The sequence below is a fragment of the Pleurodeles waltl genome, chromosome 7 (genome assembly GCF_031143425.1).
Source record: "Pleurodeles waltl isolate 20211129_DDA chromosome 7, aPleWal1.hap1.20221129, whole genome shotgun sequence".
Taxonomy (NCBI): domain Eukaryota; kingdom Metazoa; phylum Chordata; class Amphibia; order Caudata; family Salamandridae; genus Pleurodeles; species Pleurodeles waltl.
Window position 1 is genome coordinate 180,279,259 of NC_090446.1, and position 12,357 is coordinate 180,291,615.

A 12,357-nucleotide genomic window follows, 5' to 3' on the forward strand; every position below is an offset into this window, starting at 1 on the left:
TTTGTATATGTCCTGGATTTTCTGGTGGAAGAAGGTGGCCAGGTCGTCGCAGAGGTCTTGAGAGGGAGGGATGGATGAGGTGTTTGTCCCGGGGTTCGTCATCTCTTTGACGATGGCAAAGAGCTCCTTGCTGATGTGAGCACTGGTGCTGAGGCATTATTGAATGGCAGCTTTTTTGGTGGCTCTGAGGTTCTGGTGTTGCGTGGCGACTGCGAACTTGTAGGCTATACGGTCTTTGGTTGATTTCCTGCTCCTCTGTTTCCGTTCCAGGTGCCTGCAGGAGCGTCTGGAATCTTGTAGGTCTGTCATGAACCATTTAGGTGTTTTGCTTTGTCAGTTTCCTGCAGGTTTTCTAAGTGGGGCTACGCTATTGCCGCACTCCGATATCCAACAGTATAGATGACTTGCAGATTCATAAACTGCGTGTATGCCAGTGTGAGTGATTGGGTGTAAGCATGTTGCATGTCTGCGGATATGTGCATGTATGGTGATTGGGAGGGTGAGTTAGAGGATCAGAGGAGGTGGGGGGACTTTGGATGGAGGGGGGTAAAGGGTGTCAGGTGTGTGTTGGGAGGTAGGGGAGACTCGTACCGGTGACAGGGAAGAATTTCCCTGTCACCGGTAGGGCCTACTGCTATGGTTTTCATGGTGTTGCTAACGCCACGAAAACCATGGTGTTTGGCAGGCTCATAATGCCGCCGGTGGTAGTATGCTGGCCGATGAAACTGACATCTCCTGCCCGGCGGCTGATACCGCAATGGTGGTCCGAGTGGAGAAGTGGCGCGTTGGCTACAGCCAACCTGCCATTCTCATAATGTGGCGGTATGTACCGCCAGACGGTTGCCGGTACTACCGCCACATTTCCACTCACCGCCAGGGTTATAATGACCCCAAAGTTTCAAAACTTTCTACAAATGGGCCAAAAAAAGTCAGTGAAAAAGTGACATGGGGTAGCTCTTCTCCGGATCTGCACTAATTGGCACGGAAAGAAAAGAACTGACGTGAAAAGGTTGGGGTCATTTCTGCCGTGGACGAGGCCACGTGGAGCTGAACGATACCACCTACCAGCACGCAGGGGTACTGCTCATGAAAAAATTTCTGGACTCAGTCTGATGCCTGGGGATAATTCTAAGGTAAGGAATCTGCGGATAGAAGCCTTTATCAGATATGTTGTTTCCGAGGAGTAAAGCACAGTAGGCACAACATCTCTAAAGTAACCATGAACCAAATCAAATGATGTGATTTGGTACGAAAATCTGACTGACTTTGTAGTAATAAATTATTTAAGGACCTAATCGTGTACTGTAGAAAACATTTACTTCATGCCCAATGTGACAGCAGTACATTTTAGAGCCTGGAATATTTACTGTGCTGAATTTAAGTTGCACTGAGGTTTTTCTCTTGGTTAAGCTGTGTTACTTATTTGTTCACAATCTTTCACATTTTGTATTCAGAAAAGAAAGCAATGAAAGCTCTTCAGAGGCTTCCTCAAAAAGGTTCTTGTACAGGTGTTAGTGGCTGTATACTATTCCAGGATCATTATGTTGAGTGTTTGAGCATAAAAAACATTATGGATTATTCTGTAATGGAGAACTCAGGAAAAAGTGTTATTAAAAGATTGAAATGTGGCATTTAAGGGATAAAGTTCTGGGGAACTTGCCTGTAACTACAGAATGAGCTGCTGCCTCCAGTTCAGCTTGTGTAACAATTTGTTGATCTGATGAAACTGGCATGTACTGAACCTGCAAGAGAAGAGAAAAAGCGCAGACAACATAAATACAGAATCATTTTCAGAGGCATAGTCATTCCTTAGTGTTATTAATGGTTGTAATGAAGTGCATTTTTCACCCTTCCTTTGACAGAAATAAGGTGAGCAAATCTATATTCATCCACTATTGTAGTTTTCCGATGGAGTTTGGCCATTAAATGTCAGCACCAAATTCCTAAAGAGTAGAAACTTTCAACTGCCTTTCAGGGGAGCACTAATAGTCTGCTTCAGGCCTGTGCTTCAACAACATAAAAGTTCCAAGTTGTAGGACACTGCATACTAATCTTTCTGTGAAGTTGTTGGTGTCAGTTTCCTTCTGAAGGTACATCTATGAATTTAGAAACGCATGAACTCACATGTGATGGATCTAAAATGCTTATCTAATTATCTAATGTGAATAGATTGATTGTGCAGGTTTTAAAAATGTTAAATTGAACCTCAACCTGCTGTACGCCTTTACAGAACACAGAAGCAAATTACGTGACAACAACACAAAGTATCGCTCACTTATTTTCATAAAATATAAATCACTGAAAACGCAATTCAAGTAATGTCGAGTATTGAAATGGTTGGTGAAAATTTGAATTATTGCTGTGGAGGCTGGTGTAGGAAAATTCGATACACAAAGCATTAGAAATGTGGGGGCATTGAGTGGTTCATATATGCTGATGTTGGTCTTGGAATAACAATTAACTGTAGTATTCTCTATAGAGACACGTCACTTACCTGTGGTTCTTGTAGGTACTGGCTTTCCTGTTCATACTGAATGTGAGCAATCTGTCCATCTTGTAGCTGAAAGAGAATATAGTTTTAGAACAATCAGCACAGCGTCAAGGTACCTTAGGGTTCTGATTAGATCACAATGGCATGGATCTAACGTTGCAGCCATGCAAACCAGTAGAGACAGAGCTAAGGGTCAGGACTCAAGAGAGCAGCCTTGTACACAGTGCTTAATTTGTAAATAAAAACGTGCCGGTGCCCAAAGCCCTTCTCTTAATCATGCGGCTGCTGCAATTAAATGTACGAGCACTGAATACTGATGCAGCGCAATCCTGAAGCCATCTCGGGCCTCTTTAATCCATATAAAGCCACTCCCTGCCCCTTCAGCTCACTCTTGCAGCTTTCTGCTTTCTCCCATTGTGACGCTTTTTCGTTTTTCTTTTCCTCCGTCTTTCTCATGTGTCTTTTGCTCGCAGCAAATGCTTGAGGCAGAAGAATAAGCCCTGGCCCTCAAAAATAGGTGCCGGTGCTCAGCACTGGAAACAACAAGCACAAATTAAGCACTGCTTGTACAGTTGGAGCACAGAACACCAATTTCCAACACCAAAGTTCAGCAAACTGGCTCGCAAGGTCATATTCTAGCATGCAGGCTCATGGGGTCTTTCCCTTGTGCTCAGCTCCCAGCATGGCGGACTCAGGGAGTTAGATATTGATCTGATCTATCGTGAAAAACAGTTTGCCTGCCCAGAGTTACAGCTATCAGAATATGATGAAACGAGCCAAACTTTTGAAATCCAGATGGGGCAACTCAAGGGACACACCATCCAAGCTACAATGCCACAAATCTGCTGACACAATAGGAGTCTGACATATACCAGCACAAGGGTCTGGAAATTCGATGAGGCGTTACAAACTGGCCCAGAAGCCCGAAGAAGCAGCCTACGTTAATAACTTGATGAGCTGCCTGAAAAGGTCTTTTTGCTCATAAGCTGGAAAAATTAAGTGCCCAAGGTCAGGGATTTCATTTTCTTTAGCGGTGCCCACATGAAAGCAAATAATGAATCATTGTTTGAGTGGGTCTTTGGAAAAAAATTGTATTTTACGGTCACTATGTCTAAACACCAAGAATGCTGATAGGAAATTTTAATAGGTCTTTTGCAAAATATTTGGAATTTAACTAAATTTATTTTTTACTTTCCTTTTATTTGTTGGTATCTTCAAATCATTTTCTCTATGCTTTACCAGCAAGGGCATTTGACCACTATTGAGCTGGTATTGAGAGTTCATTAATTGTCAATACAGTTAAGCTAAAAATAATTTCTGCAATATGAAGCCTGATGTCAGAACTCTGCTTTTAGCCAGGGAACTGACCTTCCAATTTTCTCAGACAAGACATAGGGCCTCTTGACGAGTCTGGCGGTCTTCAGACCGTCAGACTCGCCGTCAGACCACTGCGGCTTTGATGGTCCAACCGCCTAATTATGACTTTGATGGTCGGACCGCCAAAGGGCCGTCATCCCCACTGGGGACATGGTTCCCGATGGCAGGATGTCGGTCGGGCTTGTAATCAGCCATGGCAGCTCTGAACTCAGCACCGCCATACTGATTACAACCCTCCTCTCCGCCAACCATTTCATGGCGGGAGCCAGCCATAAAAAGGCTGGTGGTAAAGTAGTGCAGGGGGCTACAGAGGGATCCCTGCACTGCCCATGACCATGTTGTGGGCAGTGCAGCACCCCTCTCCCCCCCCCCAGCTGTCGGAATGCGCACATTCTGCAACAGAGACAGTGCACATTCTTAGGGTGCTGGTCGGCCTCCTCTGTGCTACGAGATCGCACTCGACTCCTTTAAGGGTGCTGAGTGCTCTTATAGAACTGTTCCGGCAGGGAAGGGCCAACGCTATGGTGGTGACGTCCTCCCCGCGAGCTTGGCGGTCCCGCATTGGGACTGCCAACTCGTAATGACACCCATAGTCTGTGACAAACCAGACTCTCTTCAGTCTATTGTTTTGTGAACTAGTCTTTGGATGAGCTCTGCTTCCAAACAGATAATCCTCCCCTACAATGAATCAATATTAGGTGAATTCCATTCATTTCTTGCTGGATCACAAGATACCGTGTCAGCCTTTGAAGAATACATTAGAGTAATGTTATTTAAGCTCAACAGCAAATGTCTTTCTGAAAAGAGGCCAGTTGCAGTCCACGTAAAATAGAAGGAACAAAAGCTTATTTTTCTGAATGACTACATTGCTCATTATAACACAAATACCTACATGCACAGCTCAACTAAATAAATCTAATAACATATATATTAGAACAGTAAAAAATAATGTTTAATTACATTTTAAACATCGGTAATTACTGTAAAAATGGAGACGCAACTAATCTAGGTAATGTTTAGGGTCCGTATTTAGCTTAAGGAAATTACCTCGTTAACCTTTCCAATACTCAGATGAACTTAAAACTGCAACTTTCATGGCCTCATGCATTCATTGTAAAAAATAATATTTTGATCAATTACAATAAAACCAAGGTAATGTAATTCCTTAACAAGAAACAAAAATGTAACTGGTTAGTTGGGTAAACTAAGATTGAGCACATACATCAGTATACATATCTTGGAGTCATAATGGATAAAAACTTAAATTGGACATCATGTATGGAAAATCTACACAGTAAAAAAGTAGGAAATTACCTCTTTTGTATCATCACTCAACCCAGGTTTTTGTACTTAAACATTACATTAAGCCTAACGCATTGCTGAGATTGGATTTAGGGTAACGTTTATTAGAAAGTGGTGTTGGAAAGTCACTACTTTGTTGCTTAAACATCCTGTGGTGTTTTCTGTCTGTCTACAGCAGATGTCACCAGAGACAACAGGCAGTCCCCCTGCTAGGAAGTGTGGAGAGTGCCCAAGAACAGGGAACAAAGAGAATTGCTGAAGGGAGGAGGTGTGACCGCCTCCAGTGGGATGACTTCCAGGTGTTGAGCACGGATGGCCCAGCTTCAAAGAGGCTTTTACCTCAGTAAAGCAAATCACCTTTGCCTGTCTGCTCCTTTGTGTAGGCAGGCAGGCTGTCATCTCCTCTAGAGGGAGAAAACCTGTTGCAGAACCTGTTTTCCAGGAGGAGAGGCTCGCTATGCTGGGCACAACCCTGGGGTGTGCCAGGGCTCTTCAAAGGGGGAGAATTAAAAAGTAGAGTTGTCATTAGCCTTTGGGAGGTTTAGCATGCTGACCAGCCATGAAAGGAAAATAAATTGCCTATATGTTCCTGGTGTTTAATGCCGGGTACAGGTGGTCACCATATATACAAATGTCTGGCTACAGGACTTCAGTTGGTTGGAGGATTTATGAGAAAGTGAATGAGTGAGAGTGAGAAGGAAAGACAGCAACCAAGAAAAAGAGAGTGGAAGAGAATAAAACAAACCGGGAATTAGTTGGTGCATCTTGCGCTGTGCACATGCTATCATTACCTGGATTACGTTTCACTAATGTATAGGGCAGTGTTCTTGGTAGGCTCAACTGAAGATTTGCTTGGGAATGCTTGCAAGGGATTGCTTTAAAACTGGATTTGGGGACATTGATCAGCACCTCTGCACTAGTGAGCAAACAGGGCTAAGCATTTTAAATATTACTTACATGTAGACCAAGACTTTAACCCACCAAAAAGTGGCTTGTGACCCACCAGTGTGTCCTGGCCCACAGTTTGGTAAATGCTGAGGTAAGTAAATACTTAGAGTTGATGCAAGGCATGTCTCGCATTAAATGTGAGAGTTTCAAGGATATGGAACTGGAATGGTTGTCAAGTATCTACTCCTTTTTTGAAGAAGAAGGGTCCTGTCATGCTGTGTACTGAATAAACAAGTATATGTTCATTATTTAGGGTACAACTGTCATTTGCCTTTCATTGTTTCAACAACTACCCTTACATTTAGGAGGCAAGCCTAGAGAGTGCTCTTTTTCATTTAAGGGGTATAGGGCCATATGTACGAACACATTTTCCCATAGAAACAGAGTGGGCAAAACCCTTTGCTACATCTGGCCCATAATCTCTATCAAATCTCAACTTGAGCAGCTAGGACTGAAGCTGCTCTAATTTATATAATATGGCCAAGGGTATTCTTAACTGAGTTCTTTAAGGAACTTGAATTTGGATCCAAAGTTCTTTCAAGGCAAAATGATGCAGGTCCATGCTCTTCCTGAGGGGTTCATCAGGAAGACTAGGCTTCACTGTTAAGAGGGCTTAGCACTGAGGTTATTCTTACCTGGATGTGATGTCCTTCAGGCACTACCACATATTCCTGTGGAATGAGATGCTGGGCTCCATCCTGGGAGATGATGTACTGCACCTTGAAAGCATAAAGAAGATGCATCAGCTCTTGAAGTTAGGCTTGGTCAAAGAAGAACATAAAGTTAGGACATTATCTTATTGAAAAGAGGTGATAAAATTCTTGTTTAGGAATGCCTTAGTAGTGTGTGAGGTCGAAATTTAATGGTTCCACCTAAAGTGGGGATAACGGAGGGAGCACAGTTTTTATGGGTACATACTCAAATTGGTTAGAAAGTTGCCATATACCTGGTTATCTGCTGTCACCAGTCGCTGTACAGTCTGTCCATCTGAGGTCAAGAACTCCTGAATGTACGCTGTCTCCTCGCCCTAAATTGAAAGCAAATCAAAAACTTTAAGTCATGTTGGCAGGATGGTCAGAGACCACCTCTCTGCATAGCAGGTAGTCACAGAATTGTGTGAGTCAGTCACACAGATCTCAAACCACTGATAAAAACACCCACCCACAAGACAGAGACAGTAGTACAGAAAGGAGGTTGTTACTAATGAGGATTTTTCATGCTTCACTACCGAAAGTCACTCTGATCACTCCAGATTGAGAGAAAGTCTTACAACACTCAGTCACTCATGGTGTGGTTAGAACTAGCCAACAGGACAGCTTTTCCCTCCTAGTAACTCAAAGTCCAACTGCACAGTCACTCACTTACTGGACAATTAAAGACAGTCCAACTATACACTTGCTTATTGAAAAGACAGCTTTGGCAGTCCAGAAGTACAATCAGCTACTCACAGGATGACCAAAGATGGTCAAACAGTACAGACATCATTCGTATGATTATCACACCCAACCCCTGAGCACTGCATTGCACTTACGGAGCATTTAGGAACGGTACAACTACACTGGCATGCTCTAACAGGACCAGTAGGAACTGGCTAACCTACTTATCTAGAAGGCAGATGCCAATTTAGGGCACTTGAATTTGGATCCGTGGCCGGACACAGGCCAGCTTTTTGAGTACATGAGTACAAGGGAGCTTGGAAGTAAAAAATGGACTATGTTTTCATGCGTAGGAAAGATGGAAGGCACCCCTATGTGCACCAGATCGGAGGCTGGTGCTTGTGTGTTGAAGATTTCTATCCTATATGAAAGGGAAGTTAGTGTGTATGATGGAGGGCCCATCTACTCGTCAGAGAAGAGTTCACAGGGTTATGTGCATGAAAGGTAGCATTTAGTGTTATGTATATGGGAAGCCTCCTTTGAAAGCATGCCTGGTGTTTGGTGTGTAAAGAACACCTGCCCAGACAGCTGCTATAGTTGTACAAAGAAGATTCTTGCACCCTTATAATACATGGGACAACTACCTGGTATATTACATTATAGAACAAAGTTCCAAACATCACCGTTTTTAAGAGAAAGTATGAGAACGTGTAAAGCAATGTATATACATTTGAAGAACAAATATGTGAGAGAATCTTATAAAACAGCCTACTTCATTTCCCAGTACCTGCATGTAGGTTCGAGAAAAATGCAAATACGTGTATTTGTAAGATGACTGTTAGCTGTTCTTTATTGTCAATTGTTTAATACGTCCTGTGTGGTCTCACTAAACTCTGGGGTACTTAATCAGTTTTCTTTTTTTTAAATTTCTTTCTGTATGCTATGGTAACAATTATGTATGCTATTAACGGCGATGAAATGCATTATTTATAAATGTCCAGCTTATGGAATTATGTTTTTGGAATAAATGGATCTTGACTTGGCATGACGATGCTGACTGTGTGTGGGAGGCTTCTTTCTTCCCTCAAGAACAGATGGCAATGCTTCTATGATGAAGAGTCTACCCTCATACAAGGCCATTTTTGTTCTTGGTGGAAGTCAAACCCCTACTTGCAAGATAAACAAAGCGGGAACATATTTCTAAAACACAGCTTAGTGTACTGAAGAGATGAGCAGAACTGTTACACTAAGTGTGTCCTTTTTAGAGGTGCCGCACTGGGTAGGTCTCAAATTCCTTGCATTCTTTACGTATCTTACCTGACTGACTACTGTCTGTTCCTGTGCCAGGACAATATGATCGTGCCCCATTGCTTGTTGCTGTCTCTCAGGCGACAGCATTGGCTGACCTGGCTGTAGGCCTGCTGCAAAAGTTAAAGAGAAGAGTCACAATAAAAATGGAAATAATTTGCAATGCAAGCGGAATGAAATGTAAATTAGCAGGGATAATTATACAATACTAAAATTATATATAGTGGCTGCTCACTAGTTTTTAAAACTTTACACATGTAAAGATGCTGGTGTGTTAGATTACCCAGTGATTTGTGTGAAAAACAGAGAATATCCAATAATGCATTATAAAGAGGTAATAATTGTTGTAGAATATAAAACAGTTCACAAAGAGAAGTAGCACAACTTACTTTCTAAAATAAAGTCTATGGACAACCACTAAGAGGACATATTACTAGGAAAACAATTCTGGACCTAGAGTACGAACGTCTACCAAAGAACACATTTTTTACCTGCACTCTTTCTCGGGGGTTGTATATTCTATAAGTAAAATACTGCCAGTCCTGGAACAGTTCTGGAATATTTGTAGTTTATCTATTTAAAATGAGCTGTATGTCAAAATGTTGACGAACTCCAAATATCCCATGTATTGAAAATGGCTTCATTGTATTTGGCACACATTGATTTTACGTTTGAATCTAGGATAAGGAGGTTGGAGTGGCTGTTATGAAGTTGCAGAAAATGGACATACTTTAGAACTGTTACAGTATATGAACTTAGTCTTCTTCAGACATGGGGCCTGCTATAGTCAACACTATGATATAATGCCACACAGTGGGAAACCAGCAGCTTAAATAAGCACAACTAAATAGTCTGTCTGCGCAAAACGAAATAGGTTACAGTTTTCAAAACAGAAGACTGCCATGGTCTCTCAAAAAAGGACAACTCCTCTAAAAAAAGAATCAATATTTACTGCAGGCTGCCAAGAAATGCTACATGAATCCAGTTCTAAGAGGGGGCTCTTATTTCCAAAGCAGACAGAACACACGCTCTCTCAAAAGGACTTTCCCACTATTCCACCAGAGGTGACCTTCATCAAATCAACAATACGGAGTGTGCAGAGTACCTCTATATTTTTGCTATCCCATTGTTGCGAGGTAAAGGGTAAGCCCAGTAAATAATGAATATAATTCAAACAAATATGCCAAGTTGACTGCTTGTAAAAAAAATGGTTCTCCTGCTAGATGAAATCAAAAGATTCTTGAACTTCACAATTCTAATTGCTCATAATTCATAAAAATAGAAAACGCCATGTGAAAATGTGGATCCCTCCCCTCCCCCCACTCTCGTGTCATGGGGTATGTAATTATGCAAGTGCAAGGGTGGAAAGTAATGTTTATCTGAGTGGGCTGGAAGTTCCACAATGGTGAGTTGAGTCTGACTGATCACTGATTCTCTGAGCTACAAACTGTATGGACTCCTAGAAGATGTCCATCACCACCCATCAGTATGGGTACTAATGAGGTTTTGAGGTTCCTATAATCTTCCAACCACTACTCTACTGGAGAAGTAATATGTATTTATGCTACAGGAGGACAGCTTTTCCACTCTCCAGCATTCTAGATTCCTAGAGTCATGAGCATAGAAAAAATGTGCAGTCATACCACCAAAAGAGCGACAATTCCAAGTAGCGACACATGTGAATATTTCTTTAAGATAGAGCTTTGCTCTCAATGCAGAATTTTTATTGGATAGTAATGTCATATGCCTTTCTTTGCAACAAAACAAGTTAAAGGCCTTACCCTCAGATGGAAATACTAATATATGTAGAACTGTGTAACTTTTTGAAGATAGCTGCTTAGGGCATCAAGGTTTATTTTTGTCTATCCTCCTGGAGTGTGCTTTGTGAACAAGGCGATTCCTCAGAGAACCATGCAACATCACTGTAGCTAAACTAGAGCGCCAATCTTTCTATATTACAGACTCAGGGCTAGATGTCCAAAAATTAGGGCTTGCTATTTCCAAATTGTGATTCTTACCAGATTGTCTGATGTATAAGAACTTTGTACTATTAAATAGCGATTCTTTGTGGGTCGCAGATCGACCTACCTTATGAATATTAATGAGGTAGGTTGCCTGCTGTGACACATTAGGAATGATAGCCGTCCCAGAGATGGTGACCTGATGGGGTCAGTGGACCACCATGTCTGTGATTAGTTTAAAATATAATTTTTTTCTAAAACGCAGCCTGTTCACCTTGAAGGAAAACTATATACATAAAAAAAAACAAAAAAAAACTTTTAAGTTTCATGTTTTTTGAGAGCAGGCAGAGGTCTTGTGAACTCAGTATTTGTATGGACGCCCAAATACCGGCCTGCAAAACAAAATTTTGATTCAGTATCAAGTTACTGAATCGCAAATTGGCATTTCTACATTATAAAATGCTTTTTCACAGTCGTAAATGGCTTTTCTGCAATTCTGCAAATTTAGAGTATCTGCATATTAGGCCCTTTGCGATATCAGAAAGATTTGTACATATTACCTTCCAGAGGGCTTGTATGCTATTATTGACACCTTGTTCATGATCACCATTTGCAACCAGGTCAAGATGAGTGAGACAAAGCTTATTTTTTGCATGATTAGTGCACAAGATCTTCTTATGTTCAATTATTTAGCTTTTGATGCTGGTGGTCTGCGTGTGCAATGGGTCACAGAGCTGAGATAGTTGTTACTTCCATAAACTCTGGGCTCACACAAAGGAAATCTTACTACATATTTATCTATAGCCATTACAAGTTCACAATTTAGAGTTGTCTCAACAGGAGACTTCATCAGTAGAACTTCCCACAGACTGTCTTAATGGCTGTCCTGCTCCAGATGTGATTTTTAATGATATTGGTATCATGAGAAGTTCTGGGACAAGATCGCAACCTATAAAAGGTGTATTACTACGCTAGGTACAGCTCTTGCAACCTGGATTTAAATCAGCGGCTGACTGGAGATATATGACTCCAACAATAAAGAAGCTTCTTTTTTGCTGAGTACAACAGAGCTTAATGATACACATAGAATGTGAATGTAAACATCTTGTTGGATCACAGAAGACAGAAACCCCTTTTGCACCGAGGACACTTGAATGTTTCAAATTTATTTGTGGAATCTCTCGTGAAAGTCAAGATAGGATACATCTTTTTGTCAGGAGGAAATAAAAGAGGTAAACCACTTAGAACCAGTAGTTTGGAGGCTAACTTTTGAAATACCTGTTAGAAAGTTAGAAAAGAAGGCTTTCATATACTGCTCTAACACTTTTAGATTATATCATTTGGTGATTAGAAGCATTAGAGTAACTGCAAGGGGTGTTTTGGAAATTGTTACTGTGTTAACGTTTGATTATTTATAACTGGTCCATTATGTTTCCTCCCATTCCAGGAAAACACTTTAAACTTCCCCTTTTACATTCACCAAAGAAGGGTTCCAGCTCTCATGCTGTGATGTGGATTTTCAGATCCCCTTGGCCTCGTATAGTTATTTCCAGAGGTTGGTGGGAGTTTGAAAGTAGCATAAATAATGCCTGAT

At 41.4% G+C, this 12,357-nt stretch overlaps 1 protein-coding gene across 2 annotated transcripts in view; it reads right to left on the reverse strand.

The window, feature by feature from the left end:
• Nucleotides 1-12,357, reverse strand: part of ZNF335 (zinc finger protein 335) — a 260,110-nt gene that overhangs the window by 11,097 nt on the left and 236,656 nt on the right. For both annotated transcript variants that reach the window (XM_069243523.1, XM_069243522.1), the window contains 5 exons: nucleotides 8,812-8,915; nucleotides 7,065-7,145; nucleotides 6,754-6,837; nucleotides 2,495-2,560; nucleotides 1,661-1,742 (listed from right to left, as the gene is read on the reverse strand). In XM_069243523.1, coding sequence (XP_069099624.1) covers nucleotides 1,661-1,742; nucleotides 2,495-2,560; nucleotides 6,754-6,837; nucleotides 7,065-7,145; nucleotides 8,812-8,915 — 417 coding nt within the window. The remainder of the gene's footprint in view (nucleotides 1-1,660; nucleotides 1,743-2,494; nucleotides 2,561-6,753; nucleotides 6,838-7,064; nucleotides 7,146-8,811; nucleotides 8,916-12,357) is intronic.